Genomic DNA, 27,648 nt, shown 5'->3' with positions numbered 1-27,648 from the left:
AAGCTCTGGTTGCTTGGCATTGTTGTACTTTTGGGGTCTCGAGCCCCTTCAAGCTCTTCCAGTTCTTTCTCTGATTCCTTCAATAGGGGACCTATTCTCAGTTCAGTGGTTTGCTGCTGGCATTCGCCTCTGTATTTGCTGTATTCTGGCTGTGTCTCTCAGGAGCGATCTACATCCGGCTCCTGTCGGTCTGCACTTCTTTGCTTCATCCATCTTGTCTAATTGGGTGGCTGTATATGTATGGGCCACATGTGGGGCAGGCTCTGAATGGGTGTTCCTTAAGTCTCTGATTTAATCTTTGCCTCTCCCTTCCCTGCCAAGGGTATTCTTTTTCCTCATTTAAAGAAGGAGTGAAGCATTCACATTTTGATCATCCGTCTTGAGTTTCGTTTGTTCTAGGGATCTAGGGTAATTCAAGCATTTGGGCTAATAGCCACTTATCAATGAGTGCATACCATGTATGTCTTTCTGTGATTGGGTTAGCTCACTCAGGATGATATTTTCCAGTTCCAACCATTTGCCTACGAATTTCATAAACTGGTTGTTTTTGATAGCTGAGTAATATTCCATTGTGTAGATGTACCACATTTTCTGTATCCATTCCTCTGTTGAAGGGCATCTGGGTTCTTTCCATTTTCTGGCTATTATAAATAAGGCTGCGATGAACATAGTGGAGCACGTGTCTCTTTTATATGTTGAGGCATCTTTTGGGTATATGCCCAAGAGAGGTATAGCTGGATCCTCAGGCAGTTCAATGTCCAATTTTCTGAGGAACCTCCAGACTGATTTCCAGAATGGTTTTACCAGTCTGCAATCCCACCAACAATGGAGGAGTGTTCCTCTTTCTCCACATCCTCGCCAGCATCTGCTGTCACCTGAGTTTTTGATCTTAGCCAATCGCACTGGTGTGAGGTGAAATCTCAGGGTTGTTTTGATTTGCATTTCCCTTATGACTAAAGATGTTGAACATTTCTTTAGGTGTTTCTCAGCCATTCGGCATTCCTCAGCTGTGAATTCTTTGTTTAGCTCTGAACCCCATTTTTTAATAGGGTTATTTGTTTCCCTGCGGTCTAACTTCTTGAGTTCTTTGTATATTTTGGATATAAGGCCTCTATCTGTTGTAGGATTGGTAAAGATCTTTTCCCAATCTGTTGGTTGCCGTTTTGTCTTCTCATTGTGTCCTGGATTTCCTGTATGTTTTGGACCAGTAGCTTTTTCCGCTTTACATTATCTTTGACAGTTGAGTCAATGATTTCTATGGAATCTTCTGCTCCTGAGATTCTCTCTTCCATCTCTTGTATTCTGTTGGTGAAGCTTGTATCTACAGCTCCTTGTCTCTTCTTTTGGTTTTCTATATCCAGGGTTGTTTCCATGTGTTCTTTCTTGATTGCTTCTATTTCCATTTTTAATTCCTTCAACTTTTTGATTGTGTTTTCCTGGAATTCTTTCAGGGATTTTTGCGATTCCTCTCTGTAGGCTTCTACTTGTTTATTAATGTTTTCCTGTGTTTCCCTAAGTGTGTTCATGTCTTTCTTGAAGTCCTCCAGCATCATGATCAAATATGATTTTGAAACTAGATCTTGCTTTTCTGGTGTGTTTGGATATTCCATGTTTGTTTTGGTGGGAGAATTGGGCTCCGATGATGGCATGTAGTCTTGGTTTCTGTTGCTTGGGTTCCTGCGCTTGCCTCTCGCCATCAGATTATCTCTAGTGTTACTTTGTTCTGCTATTTCTGACAGTGGCTAGACTGTCCTATAAGCCTGTGTGTCAGGAGTGCTGTAGACCTGTTTTCCTCTCTTTCAGTCAGTTATGGGGACAGAGTGTTCTGCTTTCGGGCGTGTAGTTTTTCCTCTCTACAGGTCTTCAGCTGTTCCTGTGGGCCTGTGTCTTGAGTTCACCAGGCAGCTTTCTTGCATCAGAAAATTTGGTCTTACCTGTGGTCCCGAGGCTCAAGTTCGCTCGTGGGGTGCTGCCCAGGGGCTCTCTGCAGCGGCAGCAACCAGGAAGACCTGTGCCGCCCCTTCCGGGAGCTTCAGTGCACCAGAGTTCCAGATGGTCTTTGGCTTTTTCCTCTGGCGTCCGAGATGTGTGTGCAGGGAGCAGTCTCTTCTGGTTTCCCAGGCTTGTCTGCCTCTCTGAAGGTTTAGCTCTCCCTCCCACGGGATTTGGGTGCAGAGAACTGTTTATCCGGTCTGTTTCCTTCAGGTTCCGGCGGTGTCTCAGGCGCAGGGGTCCTGCCGCTCCTGGGCCCTCCCCCACGGGAGCCCAGAGGCCTTATACAGTTTCCTCTTGGGCCAGGGATGTGGGCAGGGGTGAGCAGTGTTGGTGGTCTCTTCTGCTCTGCAGCCTCAGGAGTGCCCACCTGACCAGGCCCTTTTCCTTCTTTCTTTTCTTTCTTTTTTTTTAACTTTGGATTTCCTCTCAAAGCATTGGTCATTTGACATCCTGGAAATTTTTCCACTTTCCTTTCCTTCCCCTTCTCCTTCCCCTTCCCCTTCCCCTTTCCCTCCTCCTCCCCCTCCCCTTCCCTTTCCCCCTCCGTCTTCTTTCTTTCCTTCCTTACCTCCCTCCCTCCCTCCCTCCCTCCCTCCCTCCCTCCTTCCTTCCTTCCTTCCTTCCTTCCTTCCTTCCTTCCTTCCTTCCTTTCTTCTTTTAAATAGAGGCAGGACCACAGGTACCAGGACTATAATCACACAAGCTACCCTGGAAGCCACTAAGCTAGCCCCACACTCACAGGCACTGTTCTGCTTCAATATTGCAAGTTGCTAGGATTACAGACATATGCCAATACACCTAGCCAGTTGTTTCAGTTTTTTAAGAGGTAGTAGTAAGTTTTAATTTTGACATTGGTATAACAGCCAAATAAAGCTTAGACTTGGACTTGGAGTGCTTTTACTTCTTAGGGATCTGACCTTTGAAGCCATATTCACACATATAGTGTTGACTATACTATATAGTAATTTAAAATGATGATGATGATGATGATACAGTATGATGATGATGATGGTATGTCTTCCTGATAAGTTCATTCCTTACAACTTTGTTTTTCTTTTCTTTGTTCTTTAGATGCACAGTGATGATAAATTTTGGCCTGTTTTGGATGCAACCTTTGTAATGGTGGCTCGAGATTCTGAAAATAAAGGGTAATTGCTGCTTTTTTAAAAAAATAATTCCATAATTTGAAAAACTTCAAAGGAACATAAGACTGAAGGGAAAACTAGTTTTTATATGCCTACGACCTGAATTTAACAGATTTAATTGCAACATGTTAGAAAAATTCATATTTTCTTTTTATTTATTTTAAAGATTTATTTATTTATTATACATAAGTACACTGTAGCTGTCTTCAGATACACCAGAAGAGGGCATCGGATCTCTTTACAGATGGTTGTGAGCCACCATGTGGTTGCTGGGAATTGAACTCAGAACCTCTGGAAGAGCAGTCGGTGCTCTTAACTGCTGAGCCATCTCTCCAGCCCCCCATATTTTCTTTTTAAAGAACATAAATATTTTAAAACAAATTTCATATATGGTGACATTTTACCTCAGAAAACTTCAGTATAGGCATTTTTTTTAAATGTAGATATTTTATTTATTAACTACATACACTATGCCCTGAGTAAACCCACTTTCATATTTCCCAGGCTGTAGGAGTCACTGCTTTACTTTCAGACTGACGTGTTTTAAGCTTCTGCATAGAAGAGAGAACTAGTGTTACATGTTTTGCTGTATTTGGTTCATTTGCCTTAACATAATGCACTTTTAGTTCAATGCATTTTGCTGCAGATAACAGAACTTTATCCCTAACAGCTGAATTGTATATGTGTATGCCATTTAACTTTTGCATTTATTAGCTGATGGATACCTAACCTCCTAACCTGGCTCAATTATCTTAGTGGTTGTTAATAATGCTACATATGTAGAGGTGTATAGTTATCTCTGGTATGCTAATTTATTAGTACAGCTAATATAATTTCCTTTCCTTTCATATATATATATATACATACATATATATACATATATATATATATATATATATGAGAGATAAATAGGCCGTATGGCATATCTATTTCTAAAAAAAGTTCTTTATGATGGCTGTACTAATTTACATTCCTTCCAAGAATATCTGCAGTTTGTTTTCCTCCATATGATTGATTGTTGTTAGCATTATTTTTTAATTAAAAATAGCCACTTGGAGTGAATTGTTACATTATTTGACTTGCTGACTCTGATAGCTAAATATATTAAAGACTTTTTCATTTACTTGTTAGCCACTTCTATTTCTTTTGTTGAGAGTTATTGAGATCATTTGCCCATTTCTTTTAAAGAGACTTAATTCACTTAGTTTTGCTGGAGCGTGGGTCCTCTGAACAGACACTCTGGTGTGGGTTTTCACAAGACGGTCAGTGAATTCCTGATAAGGTGATTTGGTGAACACAGTCTCTTTCTAGAAGTCAGGGGTCAGGTAGCTGTAGGTCTTGGAGATGGCATCAAAGGTGGCCTTGGCAAAGTTGCCCAGGGTGGCAGTGCAGCCCCTGGCTGAAGTGTAACAGTCATCTATACCGGCCATCAACAGTAGCTTTTTGGGCACAGGAACAAAGACAATGCCAGTGCCTCTGGAGGCAGGGATGAGATGCACCAGCACAGAGCCACAGCTGTCTGTCACTTTGCATAGTAGAGTGTGGGGTTTGCCAATCTTGTTCTCCTAGTAGCCTCTCCGCACAGGGATGATGGAAAGATTGGCCAAGATGATGGCCTCTTGGATGGCAGTGGCAACCTTCTTGGAACACTTAACACCAAGACAAACGTAACCATTGTATTCCCCAATAGCGACAAAAGCCTTGAATCTGGTCCGCTGGCCAGCCGGAGTCTGCTTCCATCCTGGCATGATCTTCAGAACCTCATTCTTTTGGAGTACCCGAGGGGAAAGTCAATAATCTCAGATTCTTTTTTTTTTCTTTTTACTCTTTATTAACTTGAGTATTTCTTATTTACATTTCGAGTGTTATTCCCTTTCCCGGTTTCCGGGCAAACATCCCCCTAATCCCTCCCCCTCCCCTTCTTTATCGGTGTTCCCCTCCCCACCCTCCCCCCATTGCCGCCCTCCCCCCAACAGTCTAGTTCACTGGGGGTTCAGTCTTAGCAGGACCCAGGGCTTCCCCTTCCACTGGTGCTCTTACTAGGATATTCATTGCTACCTATGAGGTCAGAGTCCAGGGTCAGTTCATGTATAGTCTTTGGGTAGTGGCTTAGTCCCTGGAAGCTCTGGTTGCTTGGCATTGTTGTTCATATGGGGTCTCAAGCCCCTTCAAGCTCTTCCAGTTCTTTCTCTGATTCCTTCAACGGGGGTCCTATTCTCAGTTCAGTGGTTTGCTGCTGGCATTTGCCTCTGTATTTGCTGTATTCTGGCTGTGTTTCTCAGGAGCGATCTACATCTGGCTCCTGTCGGTCTGCACTTCTTTGCTTCATCCATCTTGTCTAATTGGGTGGCTGTATATGTATGGGCCACATGTGGGGCAGGCTCTGAATGGGTGTTCCTTCAGTCTCTGTTCTAAACTTTGCCTCCCCATTCCCTGCCAAGGGTATTCTTGTTCCCCTTTTAAAGAAGGAGTGAAGCATCCACATTTTGGTCATCCTTCTTGAGTTTCATTTGTTCTATGCATCTAGGGTAATTTGAGCATTTGGGCTAATATCCACTTATCAATGAGTGCATACCATGTGTGTTTTTCTGTGATTCAAACCAATATCTTAAACTAAAATTTTCTGTTTTCTTTAGGCCTGCATTTGTAAATCCACTTGTTCCTGAAAATAAAGAAGAAGAAGAACTTATTACACAAGGAGAATGTATGTTAATTTGTTTATGGTAAAATAAAAAAAATTAAAGTCTATTAATTTTACTATAGAAGGGATTATTGAAGATTATATGGATTTCTTATAATAGTCAAATGTATTGCCCATGCCAAGATTTTTTTAATTGGATTTTTTATGTATTTACATTTCAAATGTTGTCCCCTTTTCTGGTTACCCCCTCTCCCATACTTCCTACCCCTCTTTCTATAAGGATGCTCTCCCTTCTACCAACCCAGTCCCAACTCAGCATCCTGGCATTCCCCTATACTGGGGGAGGGGGGGTCCAGCCTTCACAGGACCAAGGGCCTCCCCTCCTATTGGTGTCCAACAAGGCCATCCTCTGCTACTTATGCAGCTGGAGCCATGGGTCTGTCCGTGTGTACTCTTTGGTTGGTGGTTTAGTCCCTGGGAGCTCTGTGGGGTTCTGGTTGGTTGATATTGTTCTTCCTATGGGTTGCAAACCCCTTCAGCTGCTTCAGTCCTTTCTCTAACTCCTCCATTGTGGTCCCCATGCTCAGACTGATGGTTAGCTGCAAGCATCCTCATCTGTATCAGTAGGGCTCTGGCAGACCCTCTCAGGAGACATCTATGTCATGCTTCTCTCAGCAAGCACTTCTTGACATCAGCAATAGTGACTGGGTTTCGTGTCTGCATATGGGATGGATCACCATGTCTCTGGATGGCCTTTCCTTCATCTCTGCTCCACACTTTGTCCCCATATTTCCTTTAGACAGGAATAATTCTGGACTAATATTTTTGGATGAGTGGGTGGCCCCATCCTCCAACCAGGGGACATGCCTAACCTCTACATATGGTTTTGACAGGTTCTCGCTCCCCTTTGCTGGGCATTTCAGCTAATTTCATCCCTGTTGGGTCCTGGGAGCCTCTTGCTTTCCTGGCATCTGGGACCTGCTGGTGGCTACCCCCAATTCCCCATTTCCCCATTGCTACACACTTCTGTTCAAATTCCTGTCCCTCTGTCTATCATCCCAGTTTCCTCCCATACCTGACCCTGCTCCCCTTTTCCCCCTCCCCCTTCTCTCTTACTCCCAAGTCTCTCCCACCCTCTACCTCTTACGAGTATTTTGTTCTCCTTTCTTTGGTTTTCCTTCTGAGCATCATATTGTCTGTGAATTTTGATAGAAAAATTAATTGTATCTTACCAATGGAACTCATGCTTTGAACAATTTTATTGATGGCACAGTATTAAGTGAAGCAATTTGTCTTTTCATTTCTTTCTTGATAATTTTACACATGTATATATATATATATATATGTTTTGGTCCAGTCCCCCCATCCCCCTTCATTTCTTTCCCTCCCCACCCACTGCCCTCTTTTCCCTCCCAAGTTCATATACTCTATTTTAAACTCATTTAATCCACTTAGTGCTGCTAGTATGTGCATGGTTACAAAGCCATTTACTTTACAAGGCTATTTTTTAATGAAATGGGAAGTATATCTTAGTGGTTTAAGTACTAATCAGATTAGGGCTATAGATCAGGATGATAACCAGTGTTCTCATAGTAAACTGATAGAATTTCCAACTGAAAGAAAATCCTCAGACTGGACAGATGGCTCAGCAGTTAAGAGTACTGCTTCTGTTCTAGTGGACGCAGGTTCAATTCCCAGCAAGTACATAGCAGCTCACAACTGTCTCTAACTCTAGTTCCAGGACTACTGACTCTCATAAAGACATACATGCAATCAAAACACCAATGTACATAAAACAAAAATAAAATAAATCTATAATCATAGCACTTGGGAGCCAGAGGCAGAGGCAAGCAGATCTCTGAGTTCAAGGAAAGCCTGATCTAGAGAGCAAGTTCCAGGACAGCCAAGGCTATACAGAGAAACCCTGCCTCAAAACCCAAGAATAGATACATAGATAGGTGTATAGCTAGGTAGATGGGTAGTTGTCTTTTTTTATCTTTGTTTTTCTTCAACTTTTATTAAATTGTGTATTTCTTATTTATATTTCAAATGTTATTCCCTTTCCTGGATTCCTGTCCATCAGCCCTCTAACCCCTCCCTTTCCCCTTCTATATGGGTGTTCCCCTCCCCATCCTCCCCTTATTACCCCCCCAACAATCCCCTACACTGGAGGTCCAACCTTGGCAGGACCAAGGGCTTCCCCTTCCACTGGTGCCCCAAAAAGTCTATTTACTGCTACCTATGCAGTTGGAGCCCAGGGTCAGTCCATGTATATGTTGGGTAGTGACTTAGTTCCTGGAAGCTCTGGTTGGTTGGCATTGTTGTTCTTTTTTTTCTTTTTTCTTTTTTTTTTTTTCAGAGCTGGGGACCGAACCCAGGGCCTTCCGCTTGCTAGGCAAGCGCTGGCATTGTTGTTCTTATGGGGTCTCAAGCCCCTTCAGCTCCTTCGGACCTTTCTCTAATTCCTCCAATGGGGGGTCCCATTCTTGGTCCAGTGGTTTGCTGTTGGCATTTGCCTCTGTATTTGACATGTTATGGCTGCTTCTCTCAGGAGAGATCTACATCCAGTTCCTGTCAGCCTGCACTTCTTTGCTTCATCCATCTTATCTAGTTTTGGTGGCTGTATATATGTGGGCCACATGTGGGGCAGGCTCTGAATGGCTGTTCCTTCAGTCCCTGCTCCAAACTTTGCCTCCCTATCCCCTCTCATGGATATTTTTGTTCCCCTTTTAAAGAAGGAGTGAAGCATCTGCATTTTGGTCATCCTTTTTGAGTTTCATATGGTCTGTGCATCTAGGGTAATTTGAGCATTTGGACTAATATCAACTTATCAATGAGGGTATACCATGTGTGTTTTTCTGTGATTGGGTTACTTCACTCAGGATATTTTCTAGGTTCATCCATTTGCCTATGAATTTCATGAAGTCATTGTTTTTTATAGCTGAGTAGTACTCCACTAGTAGATGTACCACATTTTCTGTATCCATTCCTCTGTTGAAGGGCATCTGCATTCTTTCCAGCTTCTGGCTACTAGAAATAAGGCTGCTATTAATATAGTGGAGCATGTGTCTTTGTTATATGTTGGAGCATCTTTTGGGTATATGCCCAGGAGAGGTATAGCTGGGTCCTCAGCTAGTGCAATGTCCAATTTTCTGAGGAACATCCAGGCTGATTTCCACAGAGGTTGTACCAGTCTGCAATCCCACCAACAATGGAGAAGTGTTCCTCTTTCTCCACATCCTCACCAGCATTTGCTGTCGCTGGAGTTTTTGATCTTAGCCATTCTGACTGGTGGGAGGTTGAAACTCAGCGTTGTTTTGATTTGCATTTCCCTGATGACTAAGGATGTTGGACATTTCTTTAGGTGCTTCTCAGCCATTCGATAATCCCAAGCTGAGAATTCTTTTTTTTTTTTTTTGCCATTTCTTTTTTTTTTAAGATTTATTATTTTTATTTATTATATATAAGTACACTGTAGCTGTCTTCAGATACACCAGAAGAGGGCATCGGATCTCTTTACAGATGGTTGTGAGCCACCATGTGGTTGCTGGGAATTGAACTCATGACCTCTGGAAGAGCAGTCGGGTGCTCTTAACCGCTGAGCCATCTCTCCAGCCCGAGAATTCTTTATTTAGTTCTGTACCCCATTTTTAATAGGGTTATTTGGCTCTCTGGAGTCTAACTTCATGAGTTCTTTGTATATTTTGGATATAAGCCCTCTATTGGATGTAGGATTGGTAAAGATCTTTTCCCAATTTGTTGGTTGCCGTTTTGTCCTAACCACAGTGTCCTTTGCCTTACAGAAGCTTTGCAGTTTTATGAGGTCCCATTTGTCGATTCTTGATCTTAGAGCATAAGCCATTGGTGTTCTGTGGTAGATAATCTTTTTAAGAAAAAGAAAAAAGATCCTCAGTGGAAAAAATTAAGATTTTTTTTTGTGTTGCTGGGTTTGGAACCCAGCACTTTGTACATGTGAGAAAAGTGTTTTACCATGGATCTATGTCCCAGCTCCATCTCTAGAAAATTTACATGATCACTGTGGCCTTCCCTTAGATATATGCATAAATTATTCTGGTGGGATTTTGAATCTTACAAATACTTTGTAGGTTGCAAGTCACTCTAGATGCTGTGGGGTGACCTTTCTGATCATATGTCTTCATTTTCTTATACTTCAGTGAACAAGAGCCGAAGGATTGCTTTTAGCACCACTTCATTACTGAAAGTAGCTCCTAATTCTGAGGAGAGGAATGTCATACATGAACTGTTTCTTAACACTCTGGATCCAAAGTAAGTTAAGATTATGAGACTCCCAAGTTGAAAAAGTCCAAGGTCTTTTTGACCTTTTTGTTTATAACCTATTTCCTCTTGACAGTGAAAACATGGCAGTAACAGGGTTTATTTAAATCATCTCCACTTATACAGGACTATAAGTTTTCAGAGTCGAATTTTGCCTCCTAAGGCAGTGTGGATGGAGGATACAAAACTCAAGAGCTTGGATATTTGTCACCCTCAGGTACTAGAACTTTGTGAGCAGTCTTCTGAATTTCCTGAATTGCATTCATGATAATTGTCTAAACTTTGACGCACATTTAAATGGACAGTTTCTGTAGTATTGTTAATTTCTTTGTTTTCTATATAAGGATAACCACAAACATTTATTAATAGTCATTTATGTTTTATAGGAGCGAAACATTTTCAATAGGATTTTTGGTGGTTTTCTTATGAGAAAAGCATATGAACTTGCATGGGCTACAGCTTGTAGTTTTGGGTAAGTTCGACTTAAGTTACCTTCTGAGAAGTGACTTCCTCCATTTCCCTAAAAGGAAACATTTTAAACCAGTTGTGTATGAACTACACTATAGGATTTTAATTTTTATAAGATCTGTGTGGGCTTGGGGGTGGAAAGATTATCATACTAGTGACAAATGTAAGAGATGACACTGTGACCTTACAGGTCTAAAATCACTTTCTTTTCCATTTTACATATGCCACATTTTTTTTCAGTAGGCCTTTAATTAATGGGCTAAATCAGGAAAACCACCTTCTGAAATCAAAGCCAGATGCCTCTGATAATGTTTTTTAATGTAAAACTTTCATTATATATTCCTAGATAATATTATGAATCAATACATTGTATTTAGTGCATATCCAGCTCCACAATTTTGCTTTAATGAATATCCCAGTAGCTAGAATTGATAATTTCCCCTTTCTTTACATTGATTTTTTTTTGATCATTGTTATTTTACATCAGGGAATTGTTAAGGGAAACACTGAGACCTGATTTTTCCCCTATTTGTAAATTCCATTTTATTAAATTATAAATAGTAAGACTATATTGGATTCTTTTTTTCTTATCCCCTCCTCCTCCATACAGGTTCCCCCCCCCCATCCAAACCCCCTTACTCACCCATATTCCCCTGCACTAGGGGGTCCATCCTTGGCAAGACCAAGGGCTTTCCCTTCCACTAGTGCCCCAACAAGGCTATTTTCTGCTACCTATGCAGTTGGAGCCCTGGGTCAATCCATGTATAGTCTTTGGGTAGTGGTTTAGTCCCTGGAAACTCTGGTTGGTTGGCATTATGAGACCTGAGTTTTGCAATTCACTCCAATTTTGTACTTTCCTCAATAGTGGTTCCCGGCCATATGTGGTAACAGTAGATGATATCATGTTTCAGAAACCTGTTGAAGTTGGCTCATTGCTCTTTCTTTCTTCACAGGTAGGTGTGTCATGAGGGGTAAACGTATTTTTTGTTACTTTGGTCTAGAAAAGAAGGTTTTACCTTCTGTGTTTCTCTTATAACTGGTTTCCTTCCCCCATTCTTAAAGCAACTGACAAAATCTTGTATCTATAATCTTTTAGGTATGCTTCACCCAGGACAATTACATTCAAGTCAGAGTCCATAGTGAAGTGGCCTCTCTTGACAGTCGTGAGCATATGACCACCAATGTCTTTCATTTTACATTCATGTCAGAAAAAGAAGTACCCTTGATTTTCCCCAAAACATATGGAGGTAAGCTGTGATGATTGCTTCCTTCTAATGAGAAGAAGAAATTTTCAATACCACCCCCAGCACTCCCCTATGGTATGGGACTTCGCCCAGGGAATTGCATATCTTAGTCAAGTACTCTGTCATTGAGCTCTCTGTCTCAGCTCTCTGCCTTTAAATGATCCTTAAACCCAGGGATTCACATGAGCTAGACATGTGCACCACCACTGATTTATATTCCTAGCCCTCTTACCCTCTTCTTTTAAATTATTCTTACCAGCGTGTCCAAGCCTGTTAGTCCAAGAGCATGTCTTCGGGAGATTGTTGTTTTGAAGTTCTGTAGCCCTGAAGGCCAAATATGCCTTTTGGCCCCCAGGAATGGCTGTTATTGCTTTGCAAAGCTGTGTATGCAGAACTGTTGCAAACTGTAAGCAGCCACTGATAATGAAATACTAGGTCAGCCAGCAAAATGAGATGGAGTCAGGCTCTTCTCTCAGGTTATTTGTAAAGCTCCAGCCCTAAAATGCACCCCTGTAGCTGGTTTTGCATATACAGTGTTGGTCTTCCTATTATTCCCAAATAGTCATTTATCTGTATGGTTGTGTAAAGTGCTGCAAATTTCTTCAGAAGAGTCTTTCTTGTGTTTCAGAGTCCATGTTGTATTTAGATGGACAGCGGCATTTCAAGTCCATGAGTACCCCAGTGATCTTGAAAAAGAACTACACTGTGGAGCCCTAGGAAAAATCTCACTTGTTGCAAATCAGCACTTCAGGCACAGTGACATAGTGCCTAATAAAGGCATGCTGAGAAATATTGATGTTCACATTGCTTTTTTATCTTCCATAGAGGGGACTATATTCAACTTTTAGAATGATCAGAAAAGCAGAACAAGTGACTGAATGGGGCTAAGGGGTGAAAGAATGATTAAACAATAAAACCTTTTATAGTAATGTGATTGTGAGCTTCCCATGTTTACTTCTTACCCCTGTCTGCTATAGATTTCTGCCAAATGTCTTCTCATATAGTTGGGTACATTCTTTTTAAGCCTGACTGGTTCCTTTATACTGTCGAAAGTCCAGTGAATTCTATATGATCATTTTTTGCTTCCCTCCCTAAGGTTTTATTGTTGCTGGAGGGTAGATGGAAAGTGGATAAAGAAATTCATGAAAGTCTATGGCATCTGTAAACATTTATGAGAAGGTTTAAATTTGAAAATATCACCAAAGAAGTATTCAGGGATGAGCTTGATGAGGAAACTCAGAACCATTTGTTCATCCTTGGACTTATTAGCTACACCATGCTATGGACTGGGCAGGATACATCTTAATTGAATAACAGTAACTACTTATGTTTCTGGAGCATCTAGATGCTAGGCAGACATTTGACCTGTATAAGATCCTATTTCTTTAAAAAATCACAGTGAGGCAGAATCTATAGCTAACTCCCCAGGGGGGTTAGCCACTTAGAAAATTGAAACGCATGGAGGTTAAGTGCCTTGCTTAACCTCAGCAGCTCAGAAGTAGACTGATAGCAGTTTGAGTGCAGGGTACTTCCTTAGAAGTGTAGCATACTGCATTTCAGGAGTATAGCAGGAGGTGTCAACACCCACTGGGAACTCAAAAGGAAACATCACATTTCTTTTTTCTTGCCTCCCCTCTTCTCATCTCCTAAGCTTTTCTCCCTCCCCTTACACATTCCTTTTTTCTTTCTTTTTGATTTCACAGATTAAACCCAGGGACTTGTCTGTTTTGTACCATTGTGTTACACTTTAGCTGGCAGTGCTATTGATTTGCACCCAAGACAGTTTATTCCATGATAGGAGGGGAACGTGATTAAATTTAGAGGAGAGAGCAAAATAGAGGCTACATAGAAGATAAAAGGGAAATAGTTATGGGAACAGCAGTTCACTCTGAGGCATGCAGTTTAATTGAATGGGATCAAGTTGTATTACCATCTGGTGATTTCTGTCCATTTATTCCTGTGTTTCCTAGATCTACATATGACATGGGAACCTATGACTTAGCTAATTGGCTAAATGGAGACAATCTCCATTAAGTGAAGTTCATTTAAGAAATTGACTACATATCTTTGTATACATGACTAGCCATTTGTGTACACTGAAGCTTTTTCTGTAATTTTTTTTCTATTCTAAACACAGTGTTGTAAGAAATATCCTAAACACCTAAAACATTTGGCTTCTAAAATTCTTTCTCAGGGAAACTATGAAGAAACACTTGGCAAAACAGTATGCAAACAGTGAAGATAGAGAAATACAGAATAGTCAAGCACATTCAGTTATATGTCCACAGTTTCTCCAGATTTAACCAGATTTTTGTCTTTTAAAAATCTCTTTGGCACTTCATAGGTAAAATGACATTTGTTAATTTTCTTTGAATCCTGCTGAGATCAAACAAATAAATAGCTTATTTTCTTTTTCATTTAACTCTTCAAGTAATTTTGGATATTAGCAGCTTAATATAAAATTTGTTAGCATTTACCAGTTCAACCTCAAGCACAGAAAGTAAAGTTTTTAATACAGGTTTTTAAGCAGGTGATATTAAAGCATATGTTAAAAAATAAGGTTGTTTCTAGATTATTAATGTTTGTCTCTCTTAAGAATTGAGAGGGCTGAGGATATAGCTCAGTAGGTAGAGCTATTGTCTAGCATGCCTGAGCCCCACGTTCATTCCCACCACCATATAAACTGGGTGTAGAGATGAACACCCATGTATCCCCAATCTGCAGATAGAAGCAGTTTAAAGTCAACCTCAGCACGGTGGCACATGCCTTTAATCCCAGTACTCAGGAAGCAGAGGCAGGTGGATCACTGAGCTTTAGGTCAGTCTGTTCTAAACAGTGAATTCCAGGACAGCTGTGAATACATAGTAAAACCTTGTCTCAATAATAAATAAATAAATAAATAATAATAATAATAATAATAATAATAATAATAATAATAATATAATGATAACAATAATGTTATCCTCAACTACATACTAAGTTGGAATACAGTTCGGGCTGAAACCGTGTCTCAAAAATAAGTCAGAACATTTTTATTTTTATTAATTTTATTTTTATTCCTTTAATATTCATATTTTTAACATTTGGACACTCTAGTATTCACTAAGAAATTTGACATTTTTGTATTTTACCACAGTGAAAAGTTAGCAGTGCATTCTAATAAAAGGCACTGATCTTTTTATTAGCCTAACAAATTCAAATATAGTAGAACAAAGACTAATAGAGAAAAATATATCTTAAAATGAACTTTAGTTAGGGAGAGAGACATCTTCACAGATAAACATATAAATTTATCACATATAGCCTTTTAAAATTTTACTTATAATCTAGTCTAAGGTTTAATTACATATGTTTTATTTTGAGGAGCTCTAAAAAGTGTCTACCCTGAAATATTTCTCTTAGAAAAAACATTGATGTTGATAAGATATGTTTATTTTGGACAAATTTGGTTTGTCTAATTCTAAATTATTCTATATTACCATCACAATCATTGCTCAAATAAGAAAATTTTTAATGAGAAAAGGCAAAGCAAAATTGAAATCAGCACTAGAAGATTGGTAGTTTAGTGGTAGAGACCTTACCCAGTAGTCTGAAGGATTCTGGGTGAGATCCCCAGTTACACAAAAAATGAAAGTTTTGTGTGTGTGTGTGTGTGTGTGTGTGTGTGTGTGTGTGTGTGTGTGTGTGCGTGCGCGCGCGCGCGCGCGCGCGCACGCATGCATGGTATGCACAGTAAAACTGATGTAAATTATATGAAACAAAAACAGTACAGGGCTGGAGAGATGGCTCAGTGGTTAAGAGCACTGACTGCTCTTCCAGAGGTCCTGAGTTCAAATCCCAGCAACCACATGGTGGCTCACAACCATCTGTAGTGAGATCTGATGCCCTCTTCTGGTCTGAAGACAGCTACAATGTACTTACAAATAAATAAATCTTTAAAAAAATTAAAAAAAAAAACAGTACAAATTTTGGAAAATAACACATTAAGATAAGCAGTAACAATTGACAAACATTACATAAATGAATCCTAGCTTCTAAGTTTTATGTATGTTAATTTATTTAAGTGTTTGCATATGTAGAGGCCTGGAAACTATCAAGAGGCCCATTAAAGGCAGGAAAATGAAGCTTTAAGGTGGGGAGAGCACTAGAACAGCTGCTATGAAAGAGGAAGGGGCATGATTGAGGGTGCAAGTGTGCCAGTGAGTAAATGCCAGGGAGATGGGAGAAAGGAGGGGATGGAGTAGGGGTTGAGGAGATGGGAGAAGAGAGGGTAGGAGTGCAGTTAGCCAAAACTATGTATGTAAATATCATAGGGAAACCTACAATGTTATAAGCTAATTAAAATCTATTAAAATGTTAGATGAAAGGCAAAAAGGATAACTGACTCTTAGAAATGTTAGAACTATCTGCTAAAAGTTCATATTAATTAAATCAAACCAATAGACAGATGTCTTCTGGAAGCTTCTGGTAGTCCCTATCAGGTGCTGAAGATCTAGATGTTCTCTGGAGAGTTGCTGCCATCAGGTTCATGTTGACAGGCGGATGCTGGAATCTAATGTCTGCTGGCTTCTTCAGCTTTCTTTCATCTGGAATTCCATTTCCTTCAGTCTCTGTCCCACATAGCAACCCGCTCTGGCAACACTGAGAGGTGTACTTCACCAGCTCAAGATTATCATATATATTTTATCATTATATTTTATTCTATGTTTTGGCACTGGGAACCAACCCCAGGGTCTTATGCTTCCCAGTCAAGTATGCTACTTCTAAACTAAATCCCCAACTCCTTTTTAAAAATCTTTTTGAGACACGGTCTTGCCATGGATCCCAGGTTGGCCTTGAACTTGTGATTCTGTTGTCTCAATTGCCAAAGTGCTGGGATTACCAGGCATGTGCCTCTAAACACAGCCCCTAAATATTTTACTATTTGTCTCAGTACATATAAAGTTAGTATCTACATAAGGAATACTATGTGGAAATAATATAATTATTTCAGGTTCCTTACCATAAAATATTTTGCTGTTACTCTCTTGGATTAAATTCCTATCTTCCTATTCTATTTTTTTCTTGCTTTTTTTTGTTTGTTTCTTTGTTTTGTTTTCCAGACCAGGAAATTGGTACTAAGGGCACTTTACTACTAAGTTATACCTCTAGCCCTTTATTCCATTTTAAGTTTGTTGTATTATTTTGTCTGCTTTGACTGAGACAGGATCTCATTATATAGCCCTCTGAAACTTACTATTCTAGACCAGACTGCCCTCCAACTCAACAGAGATCTATCTGGCTCTTTATTCCATTCAAAACAAAGCAAACAAGAAACCTTTTAACAGGCTTGTTTGTCTAGCAAGTAATTCATTGGTTGGGTATACAAGAACTATCAGAACAGCTATTGATAGCATGAAGGCTAGGCACCCTTGCTTATCATTTAAGTTTTACAGAACCACATTCCTATTCTCTGTTGTCATAAAGAACATTAATGATGGGGTTGGGGATTTAGCTCAGTGGTAGAGCGTTTGCCTAGCAAGCGCAAGGCCCTGGGTTTGGTCCCCAGCTCCGAAAAAAAAAGAAAAAAAGAAAAAAAAATTAATGATAAATGAAGCCCGACTTAGGGATGTACACCTGTAAATACAGTGCTCAGACGGCTGTCAGGAGGCTCTAAAAAGACCCTGTTTCAAAAAACAGCAAGTCAAAAAAGACAGTGAGCGTATACCAAATAACAATTTAAAATAATTAAATATAAAAATAATATTAGATATATAATTAACATAATATTAAACATATAACATGAAGTATATATCATGTATATAACATTAAATATATAATACAATATATTTTATTTTATATACATATATAGTATATTCAGGTATACTACATAATATAAAACAATATACACAATTAAAATATATTAGATATATTTACTATAACATATTGTACAATGTATTTGTATACAAATATATATTCAGATGTATAATATATAATTATAATATTATATATCATATAATTATATAACATAAAATATATGTGATATAATCTATATTTTATTATATCTATATTATAGATTATAGTATATATTTATATATACTTTTCTATTATATACTATATACATATATTTACATATAATTTTATATATGTTATATAAATATATTTACATATATACTATATAGATATTATATGTCATATATGTTATATATTAACATAGTAATATAATATATAAAAGTATATTGTCATATATTAATATATATAATATATAATGTAATATATAATGATATATTATGTATTATATACAATGTTATATCATATACGATATTTTATATATTAGAATTTGTATATAAAATAAAAATATAAAATATGCACATATAAATGTATATAAAAATAGTATAATATATTTCTAATATATAACATAATTTCAAATATGTAAATCTAATATCAAATATTAAGTATCAAATGTCAAATATTAAATACTTATATGGTATTAAATATTTATATTTTATAATCATATTCAATATGTTATTAAATGATACAAATTGTCAAAAAGTAAATAATTATACATTTATAAATTATATTATAGAAAAGATCATTTTACAGTGCAGTATTAGGAGTTTAAACCGTTCTACACCTGTATCATTTTCTTTACCTCTTAAAACATTTGAAAATACTTTTGTGTAAATTATTTGGCAATGAGCAATGAAAAATTTATGTCTGTAAATCTATGTAGTAAAATCTGGCATCTTTCTCCCACTAACATTAGCTAAATACTTCAACTGAATCTTTTTTAAAGATGGTTAATTTAAATCTTAAAAACTTTGTATTTCTTTACCTTTCAGATGTTCTTATCTTTGGAATCCTCTTTTGCTGAGGTGTCTGGATTGAAGGTATCATAACGGAATGGATAGATCCGTGGGGACTTCTTACTCCACGATTCCCTCATTTCCTCTTCATCCAGTGCTCTTTGAAGCTCCAATGCAAATAATCTATCTTGTTCTTCTTGTAGATGCTTCTCATAATACAGTTTCTCCAAATCTATCAGCTTTTTGGTAATGAGGTCTTGTGATTCCTTGTCCGAGGAAGATTTAGGAGATACTTCATCAGAAATGCCAGGCTCACCGGCAGCTTCAGATGGATATTCCTGATGCTTTCTTTTAGAAGTATGTTTACCACTCGAAGGATGGGACATTTTTTCTTTTGCCTCAATTGTGCTGTTTCCAGTTTCCTCTGTTTTGCTCATAGTCTCTCTCTGGGCAGAAGTATGAATGTTAGCTTCAGGTTTAATGTTCTTAGATGGGACATAACAGTCGATATTGGAGCAGCTTGCTTTTGGTGCCTCATCTTCTGAACTGCCCACTTTTGCATCATAGTTAGAAAAAACCTCATAACGTGAATTTGAAGTACCTTGTTGAGGATTCTCCGGACCTGTTGACAAAGTAGCTGCTGACATATTTTCTTCAGTTTTCGCTTCTTGTTTCCTGCCAGACGTTTTCTTGCTGTCCTGCACAGTTTCATACAGCAATGCTGACTCAAGCTGAGGCTGATGAGGGGAAAACTTCGGAACATCGTCACAGTGTTTTCGTTTGCTCTTTTTTTTTCTTGGCGATGTGACTGGATCACTCGTGCTGCTCTTTTTAGCCTCTTCCTCCTCTCTTTGCTCCCGTTCTTCCAGTCTGCGCTTTTCTGCCCACATTTTTTCCTCCTCCAATTCCTTTGCCAGTAATTGCTTTATGTATTCCTCAGTGGCTCTGTTTTGTCTTTCCTTTGTGGCCTGGCGCTCGGCCTCCATCTTAATCAGCTGCTCTTCATATTCTTTCCTCAGTTCTCCAGGATTACTTAGCACTCGAATTGGTGAATGATCACTGAAGACCAGTGAAGACCGTTCTTCCCCAGGGGTCCTACGTCTGCATTCCTCTGGGTACTGAGTTTGAATTCTCTCCCACAGTTCCTTATTGATAAGACTGTTCACATGAGTATGGTACCGAGCCCATGAAGAGATCCAGGAGCGGCAGAAGGGGCAGAATAAATTTGTTTTTCGGAGAAGCGCTTTAAAGCATGATTTGCACATTGTATGGTTGCAAGGCATAGTTATGGGCTCAATGAGGAATTCCATACAAAGGAGACACTGGCAGTCTTCTAAAGACAAGGGCTTTGCTTTCGATAAGGCCATTTTAACAAATTTACAAGGTTCAAATAACACCAGTACCTTATTAAGAAGGTCCAAGAAACACCAGTACCATGGCGTGACGCTGGAGACAAGACTCTCCTTTGTTAGCGGCAACGGTAATGGAGGCAAAAATAACGGTCGCAGAGAGTTTGATACTTCCGTTCTGTGATATTGATATCCGGTTACGGTAGCCGAGGGACTGCTCCTGCTTCCTGAGAACATTCTAGAACTCTCTTCGCTTCTTTCAGCCATGAAAACTTGTGACCAGTCTTCCTACTACTTAAGGATGGACCCTTTTGGGGAGACTTGAAAATTGTTTTGTATTGAATGAGTCAGAATCTGACTCTGTAGTCCAGACCAGGCTTGAGCTTGTGATTTTCATATTTCAACCTCTCAACTGCTGGGATAATAGACATGCTGCCACCACACCAAGGCACTAAATTCTTAGTTTGTTTAGGTCTTTCTTTAGTATGCACTCTCTGAGGATGGTGCATTATTGTTTTTTTCAAAAGTTCTGATATCTGGAGCTAGATGGCAAGGGATTGTGTTCATTTTAAAAATCTGTCGTTTTCCTAAGTTAATTCCAACTAGCTGAACTTTATTCACAAGTCACATTGAGAAACACTGCCTGACCCCGACATAATAGCGCCCTCCCTGAGCATATTACATTGCATATTAGCTTACAAAATATTGAAAGTGGTGTCTATAAAACCCTGCTTCACTGCTTTTGAGCTATAGCTGAGGGTTTAAGAGCGCTGGCTACCGGGGTTGGGGATTTGGCTCAGTGGTAGAGCGCTTACCTAGGAAGCGCAAGGTCCTGGGTTTGGTCCCCTGGGGCTGGGGACCGGAAAAAAAAATTAAAAAAAAAAAAAAGAGCGCTGGCTACCTTTTCAGAGGACTAGGGTTTGATCTCCAGCACCCATGTGGCTGTTATAATTCCAGTTCCAGGAGATTCAGTGCCCCCTTATGGTCTCCACGGGCACTCTATGTTCATGTTGCATAGATATTTATGCAAAACATTCATGTAAAATAATAATTTTTTAAAAACCCTCTTTCACTTTCTAATAGCTCGTTTGAAACCTATTTTATCACAAACACATTTTTAAAATCTTATTTTAAATCTTAAATTTAAATTTTTACTTGTAAGCACATTAAGCAAACTAGAAATTTCTGTAATTTTTAGGAAGCTTGAGACCATATTCTGTTTTGTTGCAAGAAATCCAGTCAAGAAAGAAGTTGGTATCTTCTTTTACTATTACTATTTTATATTCTCTTTTAGTTGACACACTATGTACATAACTGTAGGTAAAAATTAATATTTCTCTCTATATATGTATATACACATATACATACATACATACATACATACATACATACATACATACATACATACATACATACAGTGTGCAGTGGACAATTGACATATCAACCTCCTCAAAAAGTTATTCTCTCTGTGTTGGAACATTCTAAATTCTACTTTTGTAGTTATTTTAAAATGTATGTGTCCTTAACAGCTAAGGGACATGACAGTTATTCTTCCTATCCCACTGACCATCCTTCCTGCCATCTCCTTTTCTAAAGCTCTACAAACCACTACACATTACCTGAATGAGATCAACATTAAAGCTTCCACGAATAAATGAAAATACACAATAGTTTTTGCCATGCCCCTGATTGATTTTTCTTAACATAATGTCCCCTGGTTGTATCCATGTGCAAATAATATAATTTTGTTCTTTTTATGACCAGATAATATTCCAGTATACATCATATTTTCCTCATCCATTTATTTGGCTGTTGTGAATAATTCTGTAAAAAATATTTATAAGCATATGTCTTTCAGTTTCTGCTTTCATTTCCTTTGGGTATATACCTAGTGGTGGGGTTGCTTGATTATATGACAGATTTATTTCTTTGGTTTTGAGGAACTTCAATATTTCTATAAAGGCTTTAGTACTTTCTATTTTAACTATTAACCCAAATTTAGAATGCCAGTTTCCTGACCTTCCCATCTTTTAAGGACGTATAAAAAGGAGAGTACAATTGCTTGCTGTTAATGCTGTTATTTTATAAAACATTAACATGGAATTACTTTACAGAAAATCTGAATAATAATCTTTTAGCACTTTAATTCAGTCATTCGCTCATCTTGTATATAAAAAGAGAAAGGTACAAATAAATATATCTAGCGTTCAATAATGGTTAGTTTATAATTAATTTTCTTTCATATTTAAAATGTATTTATCACATTTAAAATTTTTGTTTTATGTGTGTGTGTGTGTGTGTGTGTGTCTGTCTGTCTGTCTGTCTGTCTGTACCACAGTCTGCATATGGAGAGGACAGACAATTGTGGAAAAGTAAGAAAGCTCTTACTTTGCACCATATGAATCATGAATCTTGGGATTAAACTCAGATCATCAGGCTTGATAGGTAGTACCTTTACCTAATGAGCCATCTTGCTGGCCCATTTTTCTCTTTTGATAATTTAAGTTTGTTACTATTTTTGTTTCAGGCCAATAGATTAAATCTACTTTTTTGAAACAGGGCCTCATTTTGTAGTTCTGGCTATCTTGGTACTCACTGTGTAGACCAGGATGGTCTTGAACTCACAGAGATTGACCTGTGTCTCCTCCACAAGTACTGAAATTAAAGTTGTGCAAGACCACACATTAAAATTAAAAGCTAATTTAAATTAAAAATTAAGCTTTTTGTTTTTTATTAAAATCTTAATACCATTGTATCTGTGAATGTATCATGGCATGTGGATGAAGGGCAGAGGGCTTTGTGGATCAAGTTAGTTCTCCTTCCACCTTTATGTGGGTTCCAAGGACTTAACTAAGTTTGTCCAGATCGCATCTTCAGGCAGCAAGTACCTTTAACAATGGGCTAAAATTTAATGATGCTTTCTACTTTAGCATGAAAATGTTTGTAAGGAATTGAAAACTTAACATTTGGTTTACAGACCCTCACAGTAACTTGTATGTTACCAAAATGTGGCACAATTTTCACAAAAATCATATGATAATAATAAAATAAATTTTATATGTGACTAATAGATATTAGATTTTTAATATTTGTCAATTATTTTGCTAATAACAAAATGTTATTCCATCATGAGGCTGGAGAGATGGCTTGTCATTTAAGATCACTGACTGCTCTTCCAGAGGACCTGGGTTTGGCTCATGGCCACCTGTAATTCCAAATCAAGGGGATTTGATGCCCTCTTCTGATTTCAGAGGACACTTGTACATATGTGCTTAATACATAAATACACATACACACAAAAGTCCTTTTAAAAGTAGGGATCTAGGGGCTGAGCAGGTGTTTCAGTTAGTAAAGTGCTAAAGTGCTTGCTTGCAAGGATGAGAATCTGAATTTAATCCCCAGTACCCTCATATGAAAATGTGAGGATGGTAGTATTTGTCTTTAATAGACAGTCACAGGATGAGCCCTGGAGCTTGCTGGTCAGACAGTTTCCCTAATCAGTAAGCCCCCAGGTTCTTTGAAGAGTCTCTGTCTCAAAAAATAAAATAAAATGGTAGAAGAAAACACTTGGATATTGACCTCTGTCCTTCTTGAACACATCTTCATCCACATGCATGAACTAGATTCATGTGCATCTATGCAGGATCTCTCTCTCTCTCTCTCTCTCTCTCTCTCTCTCTCAATTGGGATTTAAACAGAATGTGGAGGTATACATGTATGATCCCAGCACTTGGGAAGCTGAAACAGGAGGATTTCAGGTTAACAACCTGTCTGGGCTCCATAGGAAAACTCTCAAAAGCAAGTAAACAAATAAACAGTGGAGATTTGGTAAGCTAAAAGGTGGGTTTAAGGGTCTTGTACATCACTATTTTCCAAGCAAAGCATCTTCATAAGACCAGCTGTGCCTCCTTGACACAGTTCAGTACAGCCAGGCTTGCTGACTGTTGACATTTCTTCATGGAAATAGGCTTGGGAGGTTATTGGACCATCACCTCTAAATCCAGCCATAACTCCCAGACAGGTGTACACAATTCTGCTGGAAGTAACTACAGGTAGATCCAGGGTCAGGGGGAGGGGCCATAGTATAGAGAATGGAGGAGGTGAATTAAGAGGGGCTTCAACAGGGGAAGCCATTATGCTTTTAGCTCAGTGACTCTGTTAATAACTCCTCACCAGTACTGGGTAACTAAGCTTAAATAAACTCATTGGTTCCTTGCACGAACATAGATGGAATCAAACCTTAGCTTGCCATTGAAACTTATGAATAGATACATTTTGCCTAGTGTACCCACCCCCAAGGAAAATTCTCACAACAAAGGATCTTTGACTAATTGCTTTGCTTCCAGGTGGTGCTGTTGTACCATAGGATTTTGATCTGAAGGAATAAATTTGAGGTAAATTTGGGGGGTCCTTGGAACTAAAAACAGACACTATAGGCAGCTGGTATGAAATGTGGGAAAGGGTGCTAGTCTAAATGTTTACGACAGTGAGGCTTCCTCTGCTTCTCAGTTATCTAGCTCTGAATCTGGGGTGAGGATTAATATCTTCTGATTGTGTTCCCTCTCTTGCATATGGAAATATGGAAGGCATATTTCTTGTTTCAGAACATCTGTCTTGGCCTCTCCTTTCCAGGCTGGCCTTAAGTCGTGATCCTCCTGCCTCCACTTCCTGAGTGCTCAGATTTCATGCCAGTACCACCATCCTTGGTTTAAACCTGTGCACTCTCGATCCTGTTACATATTGTAAGAAGTAAAATCCTATGAGGAGCATTATCTTTCATGTAGGCAACATCTTTTACTTTAAAAACTTTTAAAATTTATTTTATATGTATTGATTGATATTTTGCCTGAATATATATGTATGCATCTTGTACCTGCCTGGTGCCTGCGTCATGCATCTGTAACTGGGGTTATAGAAGATTATATATAGCCACTTGGGTGCTGGGAATCAAACCCAGGTACTCTGGAAGAGCAAACAGAGCCACTGTTTTAGTTCCAGTTAAGTCTATTTGAACCTATATTGTTGTGAGATATTGTTGGGCATAGGTTTAAGACAATGGAGAGTTATCAGTTGGCTGCTCAGAATCCCAGTGTAGCCCTGAGCATTTTTCTTGGGGCTTTTAAGCACAAGAAACTACGTTCTGGGTTGACATATTTCAGTTAACAAGAACAGTTAGCCAGAAGTGGAACTACAGAGGTCAAAAAGCAATTTAATACATTCAGAGGCTTTCTCAGAACTATGGGCTTTAATGGATTATTAGGTCTTTGTCTTCATTTTTGAACGTAGGTGGCACTATGTACTTGCTGTTTATGGCCTGAATAGTACTTTCATAATGGATTCAGTTGTGCTCAGGTCTCTGGCCCTGTTACATTCCACACTGGTCTTAGTGAATGATTCAAATTGTGGACTTATCCTACTCTAAAGAGGAATGGTTAGTTGTAAGGACCATTAATTTTACTGAATTGATACATAATTGTCCATATAGTTTAAGATACAGAGCCTGACTGTTATTGTAATAATTATGAGAATTAAAGGTCAAGCCAGTGCTGATAGCAAAGTGGTTAACCATGGGAACCAATATAAGAGAGGCTGGTACCAATTATCTGATTAATGTCTTTATCTCTCTGTCTTTTTGAGGTTTTTTTCCCCAACCATGGCAAGATTTTTTTTTAAATTACTCTTGATCAATTAACATAGAAACAAGTTTTTTCTTTTTTCCCCCATCTTTATTAACTTGAGTATTTCTTATTTACATTTCGAGTGTTATTCCCTTTCCAGGTTTACAGGCCAACATTCCCCTAATCCCTCCCCCTCCCCTTCTGTATGGGTGTTCTCCCCATCCTCCTCCAATTACCACCCTGCCCCCCAACAATCACATTCACTGGGGGTTCAGTCTTGGCAGGACCAAGGGCTTCCCCTTCCACTGGTGATCTTACTAGGGTATTCATTGCTACCTATGAGGTTGGAGCCCAGGGTCAGTCCATGTATAGTCTTTGGGTAGTGGCTTAGTCCCTGGAAGCTCTGGTTGGTTGGCATTGTTGTTCATATAGGGTCTCAAGCCCCTGCAAGCTCTTTTAGTCCTTTCTAAGATTCCTTCAATGGGGGTCCCGTTCTCAGTTCAGTGGTTTGCTGCTGGCATTCGCCTCTGTATTTGCTGTAATCTGGCTGTGTCTCTCAGGAGAGATCTACATCCGGCTCCTGTCGGCCTGCACTTCTTTGCTTCATCCATCTTATCTAATTGGGTGGCTGTATATGTATGGGCCACATGTGGGGCAGGCTCTGAATGGGTGTTCCTTCTGCCTCTGTTTTAAACTTTGCCTCCCTATTCCCTGCCAAGGGTATTCTTGTTCCCCTTTTAAAGAAGGAGTGAAGCATGGTTCCCCTTGGCTATTATCAGCTTCTCAGGCAACACCTAGTCAGGGCATGTCATCAGAATATCAATAGGCCCCATTGGTCTTGGGACTATGTGTCTGGCATCTAGGTCAGCAGCCCAGTTACCTCCTGCCTCAGGGGACTTGATTAATAGGAGAAGCCAAATAGCCTCGAGGAGGGCCAAGATTTTCTCTTTGGCTTTAATGTCCTTTCCTCCAGTGGTGGGAAACTCTTTTTCCTCTACAGTTCATACCGTGGACATGCATAACGTTTTGTATATATAGTGGATAATTTCCTGTTCCTCATCCTAGAGCCTGGGTTAGATTGCTCAGCTCTGCTCTCTGGGCTGAATTAGCTTGCTTTGGTTCAAATCCTCTCAGTTAAGGTAGCTAGCTACTGCAGTTCCCACACACCTACCTGGTTTCATCTTTCAACCTGTGACTGTCACGGGTGAGCACATGCTGCTTGTCATCAAGCAAAAGGGTAGCAGCATTGATGGTGGCAGGTTTCTCAAGTGGGACTCTAAGGTAGTCCAGGAGTAGGCCCTATTACTGGATCACAGAGGTGTTAGAAAGCAAATGTTCTGTTATTCCTCAGAGGAGGGCCTTAGCCATGTTGTGGGGTGCTGTGAGTATAAGATCCTAACACAGTGCTAACTTGCTTTTTATTTTTATTAGACAAGCAGCAGCTACCATAGCTCTTAGGCAGGTGAGCCATACCGTGGCTACAGGGTCAAATTATTTGGACAAGTATGTCACAGTTCCTATCCATGGCCCCAAAGTTTGGGTTAAAATCCCTTTGTACTGTCTTTTGAATTGTGGATAAACGGATAAATGGACGAAAAGGTTTTGAGACATCTGAAGTGCTAGGGCTGGAGTCAGAGCTGTTTTTAAAGCCTCAAATTGTTGGGGTTTAAATCTCAGCTTGCGTCCAGACAGATAACACCAAGCCAACATGGTTCCATGTGGAGAGGTTTAATGAGAGAAGAGTAAAAGAGGAGCAGAATGGCCCATGAGCATTTGGAGGGAAGGGGGGAAGGGGAATGGGGAGAGAAGGGACAAAGGGGAAGAGGGCAAGAGAGCAGGGAAGAGAAGAGCAAAGAACAAGGAGATAGGAGGGGCCAAGCAGCCCCTTATATAGTGTCAGGCACAGCTGACTGTTGCCAGGTAACTGTGGGGCGGAGCATACCTGGCTGTTGCCAGGTAGCTGGGGGGTGGAGCTTAGACAGAATACCAACATTCCCCCGTTTTGGTTTAATTAAAAAAGAAAAATGAGAGGCAGTGGTGGAGCAGCAATAGGGTCCTCGTGATCTCTGACTACTTCCTGCTTGCTTTGGGGCGATGGTTCAACGTG

General features: G+C 39.3%; 2 protein-coding genes across 4 annotated transcripts in view; one reads left to right on the top strand and one right to left on the bottom strand.

Moving 5' to 3' along the window:
• Positions 1–12,723, top strand: part of Acot9 (acyl-CoA thioesterase 9) — a 39,124-nt gene extending 26,401 nt beyond the window's left edge. For all 3 annotated transcript variants that reach the window (XM_087599584.1, XM_087599583.1, NM_001013960.1), the window contains 8 exon segments: positions 3,067–3,143; positions 5,777–5,844; positions 9,957–10,068; positions 10,204–10,294; positions 10,464–10,549; positions 11,411–11,498; positions 11,642–11,792; positions 12,418–12,723. In XM_087599584.1, the coding sequence (XP_087455710.1) occupies positions 3,067–3,143; positions 5,777–5,844; positions 9,957–10,068; positions 10,204–10,294; positions 10,464–10,549; positions 11,411–11,498; positions 11,642–11,792; positions 12,418–12,506 (762 nt within the window). In that variant the 3' untranslated portion in view covers positions 12,507–12,723.
• A 4,164-nt stretch (positions 12,724–16,887) lies between these two features.
• On the bottom strand, positions 16,888–20,190 carry LOC102557137 (E3 ubiquitin-protein ligase RNF168-like). Its single transcript, XM_087600970.1, has 2 exons — positions 18,604–20,190; positions 16,888–17,452 (listed from the first exon to the last, which is right to left on the bottom strand). The coding sequence occupies exon 1, from the start codon at positions 20,188–20,190 to the stop codon at positions 18,607–18,609; it is 1,584 nt and encodes a 527-aa protein (XP_087457096.1). The 3' UTR covers positions 16,888–17,452; positions 18,604–18,606.
• Between the last annotated feature and the right edge of the window lie 7,458 nt (positions 20,191–27,648).

The sequence above is a fragment of the Rattus norvegicus genome, chromosome X, assembly GCF_021556685.1.
Source record: "Rattus norvegicus strain SHRSP/BbbUtx chromosome X, alternate assembly SHRSP_T2T, whole genome shotgun sequence".
In the NCBI taxonomy this organism is placed as follows: Eukaryota; Metazoa; Chordata; class Mammalia; order Rodentia; family Muridae; genus Rattus; species Rattus norvegicus.
This window is presented reverse-complemented; position numbering and strand designations above follow the sequence as displayed.